At 39.7% G+C, this 18,803-nt stretch overlaps 1 protein-coding gene across 6 annotated transcripts in view; it reads right to left on the reverse strand.

Moving 5' to 3' along the window:
* The window catches only part of CTNNA2 (catenin alpha 2), an 810,025-nt gene that overhangs the window by 622,909 nt on the left and 168,313 nt on the right, over window positions 1-18,803 (reverse strand). For all 6 annotated transcript variants that reach the window (XM_061583441.1, XM_061583440.1, XM_061583443.1 and 3 more), the window contains exon 3: window positions 10,352-10,547. In XM_061583441.1, coding sequence (XP_061439425.1) covers window positions 10,352-10,547 — 196 coding nt within the window. The remainder of the gene's footprint in view (window positions 1-10,351; window positions 10,548-18,803) is intronic.

Genomic DNA, 18,803 nt, shown 5'->3' on the forward strand with positions numbered 1-18,803 from the left:
AAGACTGAAATGGTTGCATAAATGTGCTAACCTTAAATGTGACATGAATATAATGAGAGTGCTTTTACAAAAGAAAAAAGCACACACATTTGAACATCCTGTACGAGACAGATTTTTATTGTGTTGCTTACAGTATTGCTTTTATACTGTTGCTTAAAGAGGATTATAGATCCCATTTTGTAGAGTGAGGCGGGATAATGCACCACACCTGTATCCTAGGCACAATAGCAATTGACCTTCCTTCCTGGCTGCAGTTCAGTATGCAGTCTGCTCTTTACTACCATGACTATCTAATATGCCAAAACACCTGCAAGCAGCCTCTTCAGAGGAACAGTAATCTCTTCCTTGGCCAGATCCAGAGCCCACCAGATATATTTCAGCTTAACCTGGAGAATGGGAACATTTTCTTGTAATTTTTTATACAGAGGGGGAAAGTTTCAGCAAGAGCAGTAGATTTAGACATGGATCCTGCAAATATTTGTGACTGGGTAATTGCTTGTCAGTTCCCCATTAAAACCTTCCTCTACCAGAGTATTCGGAATTGGCTCCCTATTTAAAGGACAAAGCCAGCTAGCACTTATATTATGTACGAGTCATTTATTATTGTTTTGGTTTTATGTAAATCCAGTGATGTTTTCATAAACTTGTTGCTTGCTCAGGACACTTATCCCCCAATAGCAAATATGAGACTTTTGTTTGGGGAATGGAAAAATATATCATATCCAACCAGTGCTCTGAAAGGGGAACAATAATGCTAAAAATTGGATAGACGCTAAAATCGTCCCAAATATGTTTCAGTGTTCAGTAAGGTGGCGATATCTTCGGGGGGGGGGGAAGGAAAATTTCAGACATATATAGTTTGGAATTTGTAGATAGATACTGAAGCTTACTTCTATATAAAACAGAAGATAGCCTAATCAGTGGGGCAATGGCAAGTGTAGTGTAGTTCAAGATATAAAAGTCAGAATTTTTCAGACAAGAAGAAATGAATGACACAAATGTTGATGTTAAGACAGGAGGAGACAGAAACTGCAAGGAAGTCAAGGTCCATGTTGAATGAATCATAGAATAGTAGAGCTGAAAGGGGCCTATAAGGCCATTGCAGCTCAATGCAGAAATCCAATTTAAAGTATAGAATGTAATATAGAATGGCAGCAGAGGATTATCACCTACATTTGTCACACTTCCTAAATTGTTGTTGTATTTATCCCACCATTTCTCCAAGGAGCTCAAGATGATGTACATCTTTCTCCTCCTCTCCATTTTATCCTCACAACAACCCTATGAGGTAGGTTAAGCTGAGAGAACATGACTGGCCCAAGGTCACCTAGTGAGCTTCATGCCTGAGTGGGGATTTGAACCCTGGTCTCCCAGGTCATAGATCAACACTCTAACCACTTTGGCACAGTGGCTCCCTATGTTATGTTTCCCAGATTGCCAAGACAAACACACTCATCCCTAAACATGATAAAAATGTATTAACTGGAAACATAGAAACAATATTTTGTTTAAAAAATAAGCAATCTGAACATACCTGGAATAGTGTTCTCCAAATATCAGATTGGATGAAAGCTACATCTATTTTTCTACTTATCCATACAAAATTTACATTTCTGGTAAAATTTTAATACTTGACATTTTGCTACGGATAAAATCAGAATTGTGTGGCAGCTTATGTTAATGCAATATAGATAACCTTCTCTTATCAAGAGATGCATAATGCATAAATGCTTCAAGGACAGAACACTAACAAAATGGTGAGGGAAACAGATAATAGCATACTCATATTATTTTTACATATGCCATTGTTCCTCAAAGGAATTTGGGGGAAGAGGGGTGACGGGGAATTTTTGCTTTTCTTTTTTTTTTAGTTATTTTAAGAATACTTATTTTTTCTTGAGTACTACCAGCAACCAACACTACTCATTTTTACAAGAATATTTGCTCTTTTTCTGGCCTTCAGTGCCCAAATGTAGAATAAGAGGACACAGACGTGATCACTCATGTTGCCCTCATTTTCCCCCCCAATCTACCCTTTAAATGCCCCAATCCAGATCTTATTAAGAAAGCCAGGTGTATAAATTGTGGTCTTAAAGCAATGGCCTTGCAATGGTCTGAAAGCATCACTGGGCCCTATTTATGAAATCATGTGCCCCAAATGAATGGACTGTTCTGTTACAGCTTTGTTAGATATCCAGTCCTGGTGAAGCAGAGTCCATGGATAGGTCAGGAGGATGTAGATCCAGCAAGCGATCTGGGGAAGTCTGAGGGAGAAGACAAGGTGGAAACAGGAGGGCTCAAACAGGCTCACATTTCCCAAAGGCAAGAACAACAAGAGGCAAGTCTTCAGGATCCTAGACAATGTTCAAGGAGAAGAGTACCTTTCAGTTATTGGAGCCTGAGGATGCAGTCAAGGTGCTTGGCAAAGTCCTACCAGATATGTATATGCTTAAACATGGGGCTGGCTGTCCGGGTACAGAAGGCTGCAAAGGCCTCACTAAGAGAAGCAGCAGTTCCAGCTTCCTTAATACAAGCCATTATTTGACCTCTCCTGGAAAAAACTAACCTGGGCCATATGCAGAAAGGTGATCACTGGGAAAGGTGATTGTGAAAGTGGTGGCCAGGCAACTCCAGCCACTCTTGATTGAAACAGATTTTCTAGTTGCACTTCAATTGATTTTGTGACAGAACTTGGCCACCCTGTGGCATGATTTTGCCACGAGAAAGATAAGGAGAGTGCAACACTGTACAGTCTCCTGGATCTCTCAGTAGCTTGTGATATCATAACTCATTGTATCCTTCTGGATAAGCTGTCTGTGTTAGGAATGGGAAGCCCTGCTAGGTGGTTTCACTCCTTACAGCTGTTTCCAGAAGGCAGGGCTGGGATATTAACCCTCAATCCCTTGGAAGTCATGGTTTGAGGTTCCACAGGGTACTCTTCTTCCTCCCATAATGTTTAGTACCTACATCAAACTGCTTGGAGAGGTCATCCACAGATTTGGTCTGAGGAGTCACCAGTATGCAGATTAATTTATCTCTCTTTCTCATCTGACGCAGATGAGGCTGTGCCTGTCCTGGACCAGTGCTTAGGGTAGATGAGGGCAAACTAATTAATACTCAATGCAGATGAAATGGAGGTACCACTGGGTGATGATTCATCCTCCCAAGAGAATTATGTCCAGCCTGTTCTAAATGAGGTTGCACTTCCCTAAGGTTCACAGTCTGGGGGTGCTTAATGATCTAATATTGTCACTAGAGGCTCATGTGAGCTCTGTAGCTCAAAACATCTTTTTATCAGTTGTGGCCTTAGCTGTATGAAGACAGCTTGGCCACAATTACCCATGCTCTGGTAAATGCTCCATTTAGGGCAGATCCACAATACACAATTAATGCATATGGAGTGACTCCCCTATGAGGAAAGGTTGCAACATTTGGGGCTTTTTAGTTTAGAGAAGAGGCAAGTAAGAGGCAACATGATAGAAGTGTATAAAATCATGCATGGCATGGAGAAAGTGGATAGAGAAAAGCTTTTCTCCCTCTCTCATTACACTAGAACTCATGGACATCCAATAAAGCTGAATATTTGAAGATTTAAGAAAGACACAAGAAACTACTTCATACAGTGCATAGTTAAACTATGAAATTCTCTCCCACAGGAGACAGTGATGGCCACGAACCTGGATTAGACAAATACATGGAGGATAAGGCTATTAATGGCTACTAGCCATGGTAGCTATGCTGTTTCCATGGTCAGAGGCAGCATGTTTCTGAATATCAGTTGGTGGAAACTGCAGGAGTGGAGAATGCTCTTGCACTAAGGCACTTCTGGTGAGCTCCCCATAGTTGGCCACTATGAGAACAGGATGCTGGATTAGATGGGCTACTGACCTGATCCAGCAGGCTCTTCTTATGTTCACATCCTATGTACATTTAAAGCACATGACTTCCCCAAAGAATCATGGGAATTATAGTTTGTTAAGAATGGTGGGAAGTTGTAGCTCTGTGAGGGGGGAAAAACTACAGTTTCCAGGATACTTCGGGGAAAGTCCTGTGCTTTAAATGTGTGTTGGATGTGATTTAAATATATGGTGTGGATCTGCACTTAGACTACTACTATGTGCAATATATGGGGCTGCCTTTAAAGGCAGTCTGGAAACTACATTTGGTTCAGAACTGGAAATGGATCATGTGACTAAGCCTGTGCTTTGCCAGCTGCATTTGCTTCCAGAATGTTTCCAGGCCCAAATTACAGTGCTGATTTTAATCTTTAAAACCTTAAGTGACTTGGGACCAGGCTACCTGAAACACAAACCTTAAGATCCTCTTCAGAGCCCTGCTCCAGATGCTCCTGCTGAATGAAATAAGACAAGCAACCACCAGGGAGAGGATTTTAATGTTTTAGTTTATATTTCAATTGTTAATTATTTATTATAAGCCACCCAGTGAAATTTATGTCATGAGGCAGCATGCAAATGCCATATATCAATAAATGCACCTTGTTCTGACAAAAGCTTAATCTGGCTGAGCCCTGGCCTTGACTACAGCTCTCAGGTTCCATCCCCTTGCTGACGAGTGTCCAGCCTTTAAAGGAGCAACCCTCTGGCTATGAGACTAGTGTTTTGTCGCCTCTTCTGTACCTCATGTCTGGATATGCAGCCTGCTTTGACTAGCCAGCCCAATGGACAAGAAAGGCCCTGGGGATGAAAATTCTGCCTTCTTCATGGAACCACACTCATTGGGGGTCGAGGCTTAGGGGACATGGTCTCATCCCTCTTTGGCTGTTTGGACTCAGGTTTACTGGTAGGGCTCTGGCCCATGGTCTCCTCAGTCAGTACTGCTGGGCCCTCATTCCAGGTTATTGATGGAAGATGAGATCATGATAAAAGATTCAAACACAGAGGAGTAGTTGGCATGTTATCAACTGCTGGCTGACATGTTATCTCCAAATATTTAGTCAGGCTATAGTTGGATTTATGCAATAAATATGGTTTTAAATCCAGAGCACAGTGAAAGGAAGTAAAACTGAGGATGCCAGGGAAAGCAGCTTAAACTGTCTAATTCTATAGCACAGTAAAAAAAAAACTTAAATAGAGGATAATGCCCAGAGCAGACAAGAAGAAACGCCAGAGATGCTGAATTAAACAAACTAAAAAACCCTTCTAGCTCAGACTCATTTTTGCTTGCAATGACAAAATAATAAAAAACCAGTGTGGGGATCTGACAGCTTTCTAACCCAATAGCTATAAAAATTATATCACCTCCGAAAGGCAGGCAGGGGTCCTCTATTCTGTTTGTGCTGTTTGAAAGCTTTAGAAAGAAAGCACATCTGAAAACTAGCAAGAAGTTATGGGATCATAAAGCAGATAATGTTCAACATGTTCTCCCTTGAAAGGGAGGGAAACAAACCACGGTATTTCCTTGCAGAATGTGAATGAAAGCAGAGAGTCCATAGAGAGCGAGGTGGGAAGAACACATAGGCCAAATAATCTGGATGGGAAACCCAGCAGACAAAGTCTACATTCAATAAATCAATGTCACACAACACAATCTAAGATGGTCCAGGGGCAGAAAGGGAAGAATACTGTATAAACTAATAGAGCTATGTCCCTTCTCCTTCCTCAAAGCAATGGAAACATTATGAGAGAGAAGAGAAAGATGTATTTTTTTTAAAAGGAAAAATATAAAAAAGGCACCATCAAGAGACAGACAGAAAGAAACTGTTTAAGTCCTTTTTTAAGCCAAAGGACAAGTGGGCAGTTATGTTTAAGGTAGTGATCTGATACAAAATTAATATGGAGCAAGTTCCACTAAAATCAATAGGATTTTCTTTTGAATTAATATATTTAGGATTCACCATGGCAAATCCCACAGATATCAAAAGGGAAAGTGGTCTGGAAAACAAAAGGAAAAGTGGTCTGGATATGGCATACAAGCCTTACACTGCCTACCCAAATCCCTATTCTACTGCCTCCTGTCTAATTAGAATTCCAATTATAACTAAGCAACATTTTTCCTGTTATACAATACTGTATATGCTTCCCATCTCCCAAAATTTGCTGATTGGGAAAAAAAAACCTCCAGAGTACTGCCACTAAAATAAACGAGAGATTTAATGAACTGGGTGTAGGTAGCCTGGTGCCCTCTAGATGTTGTTGAACTACAACTCTCAGCATCCTGAACATTGGCCATGCTGGTTTTGAACTACAACTCCCATCAGCCCAATCCACTGGCCCTGCTGGCTGGGGCTGATGGGAATTGTAGTTCAAAAAAGTAACTTTTCCAAGCTCTGGCTGAGACTGATGGGAATTGATGTCCAACACTAATGGAGGGCCACAGATTCCCATCCCTGGTTTAATCTATAGTTATGAACAAATGTAAAATACCAGTGTACACTTGAAATTTGTGCATACGTTTTACCATCACTTCTCTAAAGGCCAGGAATACTAGACACAGGGCATAGGTAACATTAATGCTATCCCATAATCAGTGAGTACCAACTCCTCAGTGCTGCCTACACAAACCTGGCCATTGCTCATTATATAAACACTGACCTTCTTAGACATTCAAACATAATTAAGTGTTAATATATATTATAAACAATACCTTAACTGAAAATCTACAATGTTCAGAATACATCTCGTTTGTAATGTTTAAGATTTTTGTAGGTCAAGAGTGTGGAACCACCAGCACGTGGGCCTAACAAGGCCCACAGGCCTCCTCATTTGACCCGAGGACATTTTGGCAAAGCCACACCCACCTGCCCTACACCTGATGTCTGATATAGGGCAGGTAAAGATGTGACTGGGACAAAAGGGGGGTTTCAGACACCACCTGCAAAGCTCTGTACACAGCACTTTGCAAGCCAAACAATCCAAGCCCCGACAATCAGCTATTCAATGGGGACTGCATAGCACTGTGCCTTTGCCTACAAAGTTTGATTTCAAGCCACACAAGCAAAAATGGGTCACCTAATATTACTGCAATTTCAGGTGAATGACGTGGATGACCCCACCCGCCTGTCAAGCTTTGCCTGTGGCAGGGGAGAAATAATCCCACCAACAGGATCTAGTTCTCCATCCCTGTCGTTAGAAAAGGAATAGGAAACTGCCAGCCTGCCAACTGGATATGGCCTAAAGGGTATTCCCAAAGAGTATCTCTGCCTCTTCGTTTTTCTCCCTTTCTAGATCGCTTTATAAACTGCAGAGGAAGAACAAATCATTCTGCAAATTGCAGGCATGGGGAAAATTATCCTGACTGGATACAGGAGTAGGGGAACCATGGTCCCAACATTGATCAGGCCTTCCATTCACTCCAATAGTAGTATTTTACTTTTCTAATGCAAACTGCAGGGAGAGGGGGTCCGCTCCATGTCAGGACAACAATGGGGAGCTAAGGGATAAAGCACGTCAGGGTCCTGATTGGATTGCAGGCCCAGGGGCCCAATATAGATCTCTACCATATGAGAGGGCAGAAAGTTAAAGAACCTCTGCCCCCAAGCCAGGACACTGATCTGGTTCAGAGAACCCTCACCTGCAATTTTCAGGAATAATCTGGGAAGAGATGTGGGGCTGTGGAGGAGAGGGCCTGGCCTAGATTGGAGTGAGTGTGAGAGACAGAGACAGTAAATGAATGGAGAGAGACAGAGAGAGAGAGGAAAAGAATGGAGTGTGCGCATCTCTGTTTGAGGATGGATGGGGGATGAGGATGGATGGGGGCTCTGGCCTATCCTTCACTAGTATATGCCCCTCCCCTGAAAAAACTTATTACCCCTCCCTAAGGGATTGCAGCTCACAGGCCGGGGGGAGATTTCCCCCTTAAAGCTTAGAAGATTAGAAATCACTTCTCCGTTATATATAGCATGTGCTCATGAAGAAATGCAAGAAAGTGTCAAGAGCACCTGGGGAGACAGAGCTACAGTGAACATCACTATGTAAATGGTTCAGAAGTCATTTAGTTAGCACACAAGTTTGCACTCGAACAGACTGATAATTTTACTTTAAAGCAGAAGACAATAAAAATAATAAAATGCAGCTTTCAGTTTTGCTCTCCCCACATTAAACAACAAACTTTTAAAGTATTTTTATTGCACGGAATACAGTTTTGTGTTCTTGAGAAAGGGAAATCGAACATACCTCCCTTTCCTCTAAGATCCCACACAATGTCTACTCATTTATCACAAGTGCTTTGTATCTTTCTTGAACAGGGAATTTAATGCCTTTCACAATCTCTATTTTCTGAGAGCTGAAAGATAATTAATGGATTTGGAAAGGGCCTGAGAGGATTAACAATAGAATATTTGCATAGACTGACATTTAATGCACAATATTTCACAGAACGAGTATTGCAAACCTGAATAACAATTGGAACTGATAGCAAATACTTAGAACAGTTTCCCCCAGTAAAATATGGTTAATTGTTACGGATACATCAGCACAGACCTTAATGATGATGCAACTGAGTTTAATAAGGCCTCCTGTTTAGAATTTTGTAGTGGTCCAAATTAACAGGCTGAAAGGAGGTTATTCAGGACTCCTTAGTACAACTGTGTTTATAGATCTTAACATTGTATTTAGTAGAAGAAACTGAGCACATGGGGAAAAAGAGTTTATTTATTATAATAATAATAATAAATAATAATAAAAAGAATTGCATTTCCTTATAACTCCTGCAGTCAATCCATATGGGGATATGCATATGCTGAGGCCAGATTTTGGAAATTTACAGCGTTTGAGACTGTGATTGACCTTTTCTCATTACTGCTTCTTTACCAATGGTGTTAGACATGAACTGTAGCCAGAGCCGCCACCACAGAGGTATACCAATAATGTTTACAGTAGGGAAGGTAGGCCTGTATAAGTAAGTGCAATACTGTTTTCTCCTTTGGGCCCCCCTTGAAATCCCACCTATGGGGGACTTACGTAAAGCCTTAAGTCATCAAAGAAAATACTTTCTAGCACTGAGGATTTGCCCATGAATGCAATATCCCTCCCCTGCAGTTGCACTCTACTCCCACAACTGAAGGTTCCATATAGATGTCATGGCTAATAGCCACTGACAGAACCTCTCCTTAATATGCCTAATCCCCTTTTAACTCCATCTAAGATAGGAGCCATCACTATTCAAGGGTCACCAAACTTTTGAGATCAATAGACACACTTGGAATGTTGAGAAACTGCTATGGGTGCCAGTCACAACGTGGCTGTATGGGGCACAGCATAATGGCTCCCTCATCTAAAGGAGCAGAAAAAGACAGGACCAAAATAGTGCATCCCACCCCCACCAATCAACAGTCAGGGAAAAGCATCTGCTTCAGCCAGTGCTGCACTAACTCACCAAGAAAAGCTCTTGCACTTCTCTGTTCAGAATAGAGAGGAGTGTGGGCATCCAAACATGAAATCCAATGAAATGTGGGCACGTTCAAGCGGGTGTATAGGAGAGGCTGAGCCAATGCAAACAGAAACCGGTCAGAAAGAGTAAACAGTCTCTCATGTATCGTGGATTTTTGAGAGGATATTCACCAAGACCTTTTATGGGCGCATAGAAGGTACTGATGGGCATAATGGCACCCATGGGTGCCACACTGGCAAGCTCATTTTAGTAGCAAATTTCATAACATATATTTTACAAAGACATAACTTTTTCTTGTCTGAAAATCAGCTTTGTTGGGGTGCCTTAAGTTCTAGTACTATAGAGAAAAAGAAAAAGTTGTGCCATAGAGAAATAGTTATATAAAAAGGTGCCACCTTGACTATTTTATACAATATATACAACTAAACTGTATACAACATATATTAAGATATCATGGCAGCCTACATAATGTTAGACACTTTTGACTTATCAGAACCAATTCAGCACAATAGTTGTATAATTTCAGAATTCACTACCAAAGTAATTGATGCCATTAAACATGTTACTTGGTCTGTAATTAAACCAATCAGTTAAAAAGCCTGATCACCCCATACAAACATTGCTTCAGTTATTACTCACAGGAGAGTGCTGCGAGGATAGATTCAGAGGGAAAATGTACCTTGTATAATCAACGTTGCTGTTTTTTCTCATGATAAAGCAGAATTTCTGAAGAGGAGATACATGAAACAAATGTCTCTAATAATTATTTCAAGAGGTACTTTTGCCAAGAGCATCTCAAATTGTACTATTTTCAAGTCTGTTAGGAAGCCCCGCATATGAAGAGCTGGTGCAATCTTAAAGTAATTTTGAACTGAATTGCCATGGCACACGTGAAAATTAAGCAGTACTTCCACATAAACAATACATCAAGCATTCAAATAAGTGTTAATGAAATTGTCATCATCAAGGAGAGAAACTCGCCCTCCCAGATATTAATACCCACCTTGCTTGCGCACATCCTCCACAGCAGCCACCAGCTCATCTTTTAGATCCTGGCTCTCCTTTGCAATTTGTTCTCCTTTTTCTAGAAAGTTTTGCGTAGCTTGTTCCACTGAAGCAGCCAGCACGTGAGCCTTCTTAGATCGACCTTTCTTTTTACCAGATGGCCCTTTGTTACTCGTATTTACAAGGGTTGTCACCTTTAAAGGAGAAGTTAAAGGTTTTACAGCTTTAGTTGGCTTTACATACAATTGTTCTCCACAGACATAAAATGCATGACTCAATGTTTCCTTAAGTGCCTAAAAAAAGTATTGGGGCATCTTAAAGACTAACATATGTATTACAGCATTAATAAATGTACCAAAACAACTCCAGCTACAATCCACATTCAAATATGCCCTCGGACTGTACTGACTTCAAGGAGAACATTCAAAAAACCAGGACTCCACCCTCATTTGTTCATACCTTCCCTTTGTTTTCTCTATTTTAGACTGTAAGCCATCTTTGCCCATGTAATTCTAAGGTGCCGTGCACACCAATGGTGCTGCAAAAATAACAATGATTTAAAAAATGAGTATCAAAATCAAGAAACTGACACTTGATAGTAAATGACTAGAACAAACGATTTTTGCATTGGACATGCAGTGATAATTCAGAACATAAGCCAATTTAATCAGAGATGTCACCAGCTTTACTCTTCTACCCATTTTCCCGAGAGAACAAAAAAAAAACCCACCAACAATGACAGAGCATTTGAACCTAGAGGTTCAGAAAAACTTCCACTGCTTTTATATTTGTAAGCCACTTTGAGCAAACCATTGAAGCCATCAAATGTAAGGTCTTAAAATCGTTTAGTCTTCAAAATTTTACATTTTCCTATTAAAGGGTGACACGGGAGGTAGGGAGAGGAAACTACTATCCCATACAAAAGCACAGGGAATAAGTAGGAAAATGTCAAGTTCTGTCCATCTATTAGACAAACACAATATTGCTTTAACTTTTTCCCTAACATTGACCAAGAGGTAAAAGAACCAGTTAACCACACTCTCACCCTTCCCCGTCAACCTCAGGCATTCACCTCAACAATATTATTACTACCTTACATCATTTTTCATTTACCCTGAATGGAAATGAAAAAGACAAGAGTTTTGGCAAAAGGGCACCCATGCCAGATTAGTAAACCATATCACACAGTCACTTTTAGCTTAAAATCAAATTTAAAAGCTATGGAGAAAACGCAGCAAAATTAATTCCCCAAAATGTGCCTAGACATATTCATGTTACTTATTCTAGAATCTTTCTTTTTCCTTTATGCATTGTAAAACACAGGTCAGGAAGGTAAAACAGGAAGCATATCCTTAGCCCAAGGGTGAATGAACACAACATTTGTTGTTTGCATATCTAATCTTTACACCTATCTAGGGTTCATTTATGCATATAAATGTGAAAGGAAGCATGCAGAAAGCTAACAGCTCCTCAAGTAATCAAGGGCAAATGAAAGATAATTTGGAATTGCATTAACTTCCCATTAATTTCATTATGTAGGCACATCCATCGGATACAACACAGATGTGCATCTTTTCTTTGTAACCTTTTGCCTCTCACAATTCTTAGTCTGCTTTGCAAGAACCTCCTCTGTCTTTAGACACTAGAGAGAGAAGGGATGTAGGGCTACACTTGGGGCTTATGAGAGAGACAACAACATAGGCACTCAGAGGAAACTCTGATGATATTATTTGAACATTGTCATACCATCTGCAGCCCCTTGGCTTCCTCCCCTTTCCAAGTTCCCTTCTTAAAAATGCCTGTCCACTTTCAGCAGGCCTCCTAAGGCCTCAGACACCAAAGGGATTGCTTCTGACAGACAGTCTAGTTCCTCCTCTCTGCACTTGGGGCTCATTTACACAGCGGTTTAGTGTGTGTTTGGTGCTACTTGCATCCCCTTTTAATCTGCATGGTTCAGATGACGTTACTGGCAAACAGAAGCTATCACACAGTTTTCCCCTGTAAATCCATACTAACCCGATCCGCTGATAATACAAAAAGTTTAGAACAATACGGCTCCACATGTCTCTGAAGACGGTTTGCTTCGATGTTTTTTAGTGGGCGGGTGTATCGTCACTTTCAGCTGTGCTCTTTTCTCTGCCCGCTAACTCTCCCATGAATTCCATTTTATTTTGTGGTTTAGCTAGCAACAGATGGATTCATTCCATCAAGGAAGCCACAGACCTGAACTTACAAGATCTGAACAGGGTGGTTTACAACAGATGCTATTGGAGGTTGCTGACTCATAGGGTCGCCATAAGTCGTAATCGACTTGAAAGCATACAACAACAACGATCTAGCAACTTCTGATTGTTCTGTCCTCCCCCTTCACAGTTTGCTGCAGCCCTCCCTTTCTCCCCAAGCAAACTTCCTTCATTCCTTTTGTTTCCTAAAAATCTACAGTGGATTTAAAAAAAAAATAGTCGCCTCAAAAATATCAATATAATATCAATTTTGAGAAAATATCAATATTGATATTTTGAGAAAATGCCAATGATATAGATATTTTGAGAAAATATCAATATTGGTATTGATATTTTCTGAAAATATTGAAATTGTTTTTTTCTTAAAAATCTACATTATGTTGATTTGTTTTCCCAGAGGGGAAAACTCATAAAAAGCAAGGGGCAGTGGAGAAAGGGGGTCAAATGACCCCAATTCTTTTCAAGTGCCAAACTTTAGGAAACAGGAAGAAGTGGAAATATTGCTCAGGTCAAAAATATTTGCACATGCCCAGCAAGAGAGCAACTGAGGGGAATAAAAATGTAAAATTAGAGGCCAGGGCCACAAGGAAATAACGACACAAATCCTTCCCAGAGGAACGCCTGCTTGCGTGAATGAAAAACAACAGATTTGAAGCTACCATTGAACATGAAGTATGGACTTTGCAAATCTATTACAATGGTAAAAGCTGTGTATTTGCTACGAAGAAATGTTCCCATGTGGATAAGCCCTTGCTTACAAAGAACCACAAAACCATGGTGTTTCTCTCCGTAGCCTCCACTATATCCTTTTAAACCTTTTTTGCAAGACATCCATGTTATCCTGGCCAGCCCGCCAACTCAAAGGACATCCAGGTCCCCTGGGAAGGATAGCATTAGCCCTATCACTATGGCAATTGGAAAGCTGTATTCCTCACTCAACCATGCGGTTCTGCCATACCTTTGTAGCCACAACTGCAGCTGTGGATCCTACATGTCTCCTCCCTCCGGCCTCTTACAGAGGACTTGGATTGGCCTGCAGGCAAGGCACATCACAGGGCCCTGGCCTTTGGTATGGATCCTGGACAATATATTCTCTGCAGTCTTGCACATAAGTCAACAGAAGTCACTAGCTCACACAATTTATTTTCTAACCTGCTTGACCACACATTAATTTGTGGTCAAACCCCCAACTAACTTCCTCACCTTGTAGCCTGGTGAAAATTCTTAATTGCCACAGGCAACCAGATGACCAGAGTGTTTAAAATTTGGTATTTCAGGGAAGGGGCTTTTATAGGTATTCTATCAAAGAGTATTGGTGAGAAAAGTGGAATCCTATAGTCTAAAGTATTATCCCTGTCACTGTATTGTAAGTGTAATGCTACAATACAGTCTGTGGAATAATTCTACAAATCCTTGCTTCTATTCTAAAACTTTCATTTCTTATATGTTGTCTCTATTACCATACAGAATAATATTACAGCAATTCTTGTAGCTTTCTGGCATAGTCACGTGCTAAAGTGTTTTTCCCACAGTGACAACATGCCACACACAGTTAAAGCAAAAGGACACAGGAGAACAGACACTAAACAGTACTAAACATATAATGTCACCAATAAATGACACTCAGTGACTGAAAATTACAGATGGCTTGCTATTTTCTACAATAGACAGTGTGCTTCGCACGAACTAGTAGCATCTGAAACAAATAAAAGTGGTTTCTGGCAGTTTTCATACAATGAACTAATAACAGCCTATATTGCTATATTCAGAATGAAAGATGAACAGAAGCTTCAAGATTCAAACAAGTTCCATTTAACTCGGCTGTAAAGATGGGGGAAAGATACACTACAAACACACATAGACAGACATATGCAAGCTTCCATCAGTTACCAAAATGACAACTGAGATTCTACAAAAGAAATATTTCCAAAGATTGTTGCTCTATTATGCTGCATAGCATTAGTGCATTTTGAGTCTGTCCTTCTGACAATGAACTTCTAGATGAAAACTCAAGCAACTAAAGACAAATAACTTGAATATGCTGTATGTACTGTGTGTCAATTTGGAAGAGGCTGTGATGACTTCTACACTAATGCACAGGTATCTGTATTTTTGCTGTACACCGCCCAGAGAGCTATGCTAGTCGGGCAGTATAAAAATCTAACAAATAAATATATAAATAAAACCATGCATCACTACTTGACTGAGCCTTGTGACCTGCATCATGTTTAAGGCTGGTTATGTAGTGGCTTCAAGCCAACACAAACTAGAATGGAGAGATTTATACCCCATATAAGACTGATAGATAGTGCAACTGTGCCACTAGTTTCTGCACGGGACCCAGAACAAGATGGAGTACTCTAGTTCCTTACGAGGAAGTTCATGTCCCCTCATCCTGCTGCCTACTACCTTGGAGCAGCATGAGAACAGCAACAACAATGCCTAAGAGGAATTAATGGAAGCAAAGCAAAATACAATGCCAAATATGTAGAAGTGCATTTAATCATTCCAGTTCTAGGCTACTAAACTATTCCTTTCTCTAGGTTTTCCCCACAGAAAGCAACAGAACAGATACACAGGATTCAAGGCTGAGAACCTCTGTATATAATAAACGCATATTCAAATAGATTCTTTATTAAATATTTCAATACCAGTGTTGTGGCATTAGAGACATCCCTACAGACCATTTAGTAAAGATAAAAATCATTAAATCATCAATAAAGATAAGACAAGTTCTTTTTATCTTGGCTTACAGAAACTTATTGTAGCTGGGAATCTGACTGTGTAACCTGGTCTTAGCAATTCTGTTATGCTGTATTTTTGATGTTGGACTGCTAGTTTAAATAATATGACATTATTTTGTTTAGATTTTTTGAATATTGTCTATTGTAGCTTATTGTTGCATCTTATGTAAACTGCCTTGGGAAGAATGTTATTCTTGAAAAGTGGTATGGAGAAGTTATAATAAAATGAATCCACAAATAACCAGCTTGGGAGGGCTAACTGGACACGTAGATCCAGCTGGATTTTATCTGGCACGCAGAAGGTCTTATTAACAGGGCAATCACTGCTGAATCCTGTAATGCTGAGCTGGGAATTCCCATATTCTTTTTCTACCCATTCTGTCTTTTTTTGCACACATCATGGTTTGGGAGGAGCTAAAGACATGCAGAAACTCTCCCTCTCCTGGCCAGCGCACAACTGGACTATCCCCAGTGTGCCATCTGGCTACTGATTTGGTGACATCCCTAGGTTTGATTAGACACCTACAATAGATGATTTCAGGATTCATTAATTGTACAGACTTGACTGTTATTGTCATCATAGATACAGGACTCTTCTTTTTGTCAAAAGCTTTGATTACATGGGAATGTGGTCTCTATTGAATCCTAGTCTCTTTGTAAAGTATTTTCTGCTATCTCAACAACAGACTACAACATACTCATCCAACCCCAAGATTTCAAATAAAAATAGTAACATTGACAGTACCAATACAATTACTGAAATGCTGTTACATCTTCCTGGAAGGTTACTGGATTGGCATAAATATTATCTATCAAACTGAGTTAAGATTTACAAAATGAAACACCAAGGAGGCTTGACAAATGTTATTTTCTAAAGTACTATAAAGACAGCAGTGCAATGCCATCTGCCACTTTGAAGTTGCACAAGATCTATGAAACAAATAATAATTTATGCTGATATCACACAGATGATGGTGATATGTGATTACATGATGTGGCAGTTATGCAAAAGAGCTAAAAAGTAATTATGGTTATGACAACCTTCAAAGAGATTTTGATGATAATGTTAGATCCTCTAAAAAGTTTTCTTAAAAAAGGTCTGGATTTAAAGAATCAGACAAGTTTTTTTTCCATGCACCCAATGAATTTCTTGAGAAATGTCCCCTACCCCATGCTGCATGACAAATCTGATTTGAAACTGGGAGCCTGTTATTCAAAGGGGAGGGGGAGACAAAAATTCTAATGTGCCTGTCTAAGACCTTGGTGCACTTAAAATAGCACTTTGGATCCTGGCCTATGAAAAAATGTTTTCACCAGTTAACTGTCAATCTTTGTTATGTATGTTGACAGCAGGCATGCTGACACTTACTAAGCACTGAACAACAGGAATGGAATGTATGTAGAAAAGGGGAAAAATAAACCTTTTCCCAGACTTTAAGCCTAAATAAAGGAATAGTTTATCAGAAGTCACCCATCATTTCTCATTCTGAACATAATGATTTAGAGCAATCCTGTGCAGACATTAGGCAGTAACCCCGACTGCATATAAGGACTTACTTTCAGGCAAACATGCATTGGTTGGGCTGCTAGGTCCATTGAGAGTGCTTTGTGGGTGTTAAACACTTTTCAATAAATAGATTTCAAAAAGAGAATAAAGCTGTGTCATATAGCACCTTTTCCCTAAAATGTATTTGGGTTGACACATATAAATCATACTTTACCACTATTCTTGGTGCAGTATCTAAACTCAAAATATACCCATAGCATTGTCTATAACAAATGTCCATTTGAGGAAGTGAAGAGAGTCACCTGGAAATGCTATTTTTAGAGCAATCTATCATTTACTAAATATTAAAATTCAGGCCTGGTACAAATATAATTGTCCTCATCTGGCTACAAGTTTGAAATTGAGAGTATGCTACTTACTCATATGCACAAATAGTCATCCCTTTTTGGTACAATGCTACATAAGTTTAGACAAACCAGAGTTTGCAAACCCACTTCTGTCCATGGTTGCAATCTCTGCTTTGATGCTAATCAAAGTTAACATTAACACTGATGAAAACATATTATTAATATGTTGTTGTTGTTACATGCCTTCTAGTCGACTATGACTTATGGCGACCCTATGAATCAGCAATCTCCCATGGTATCCGCAAAGCTCTCCTCCAACACCACATTTCAAATGAATGGATTTTTCTCTTATCTGCTTTTTTCACTGTCCAACTTTCACATCCATACATACAGATCAGGAATACCATGGTCTGAATGATCCTGACTTTAGTGTTCAGTGATACATCTTTGCATTTGAGAACCTTCTCTCATAGCTGCCCTTGCCAGTCCTAGCCTTCTTCTGATTTCTTGACTATTGTCTCCATTTTGGTTAATGAATGTGCCAAGGTATTGATAATCTTTGACAAGTTCAATGTTCCCATTGTCAACTTTAAAGTTGCATAAATTATTATTATTACTATTACTATCATCATCGTCGTCATCATCATTATCATCATCAATTTATAGACCGCTTACTGTCTGAAAGATCTCCAAGTGATATACAATAGAATACGCAAGGTTCAATAAAAACCATCTCAAATTAATTTACAAAGCAAAATGCATGGACAATATCCATATATATATATACACACTATAAAAGTCAAAGAGTATTGCAAGGTAGTATAATATAAATAATAACCAACATAACACATACTCACAAAACGTCACCATCCATTCCATAAAACTACTACCATCATTCACTACCTCAAACAAATCAACCAACCACTCATTCATCAACCACCCACACTCAGCAATGTTACAACAACCCATGTACAAAGCATCACTACGAAGCATACACATGTGAGATACTCTTCCCATATCTGAAGCACTAAAGGAGTCATGCCCCACACCCACAGAATGTTCCTCCCCCATCTCTCACACGAGACGGGCCCAGTTCTATACACCACAGTCACCTACTTACCAAAAACAGCCTCCAAAATGTGCAATATGAAAACACCTTTATGTTGCTTTACATAAGTTACAAAGTGTGTGAAACATCCCAAATCCACCCCTCCTTTTCAATGTAGATCTAAAAAGACATGTTGATATATTGGCTGTTTTCCAAATCTGAAGAGAGCTAAGAGAGAGAGAGCTAACAAGGCATAAGTAGTTTCTATGCTGCTCTGTAAGGAATAAATTTTATCTGTTTTGAGGCCTACTTGTTTAAAACAAAAACAGCATGTTGGAATTTAGCAGAACCCTTGAAGACACCAGGAATATCACATAATGAGCTGTGAAATTGAATTAAAAAAGGTATAGCACAGACTTAAAAAAAAACAGCATATGTAAATTTTGAATGACCAAAGGACATTTTAGACATGATGTGGGTGTATCTTACATTAGGCATGTGCAGGACTATGGTCATGACTAGCTTGTTGGATATTGGCTAGTTTCTTTCTGTCTGTCTTTC

The sequence above is a fragment of the Rhineura floridana genome, chromosome 9 (genome assembly GCF_030035675.1).
Source record: "Rhineura floridana isolate rRhiFlo1 chromosome 9, rRhiFlo1.hap2, whole genome shotgun sequence".
Taxonomy (NCBI): Eukaryota; Metazoa; Chordata; class Lepidosauria; order Squamata; family Rhineuridae; genus Rhineura; species Rhineura floridana.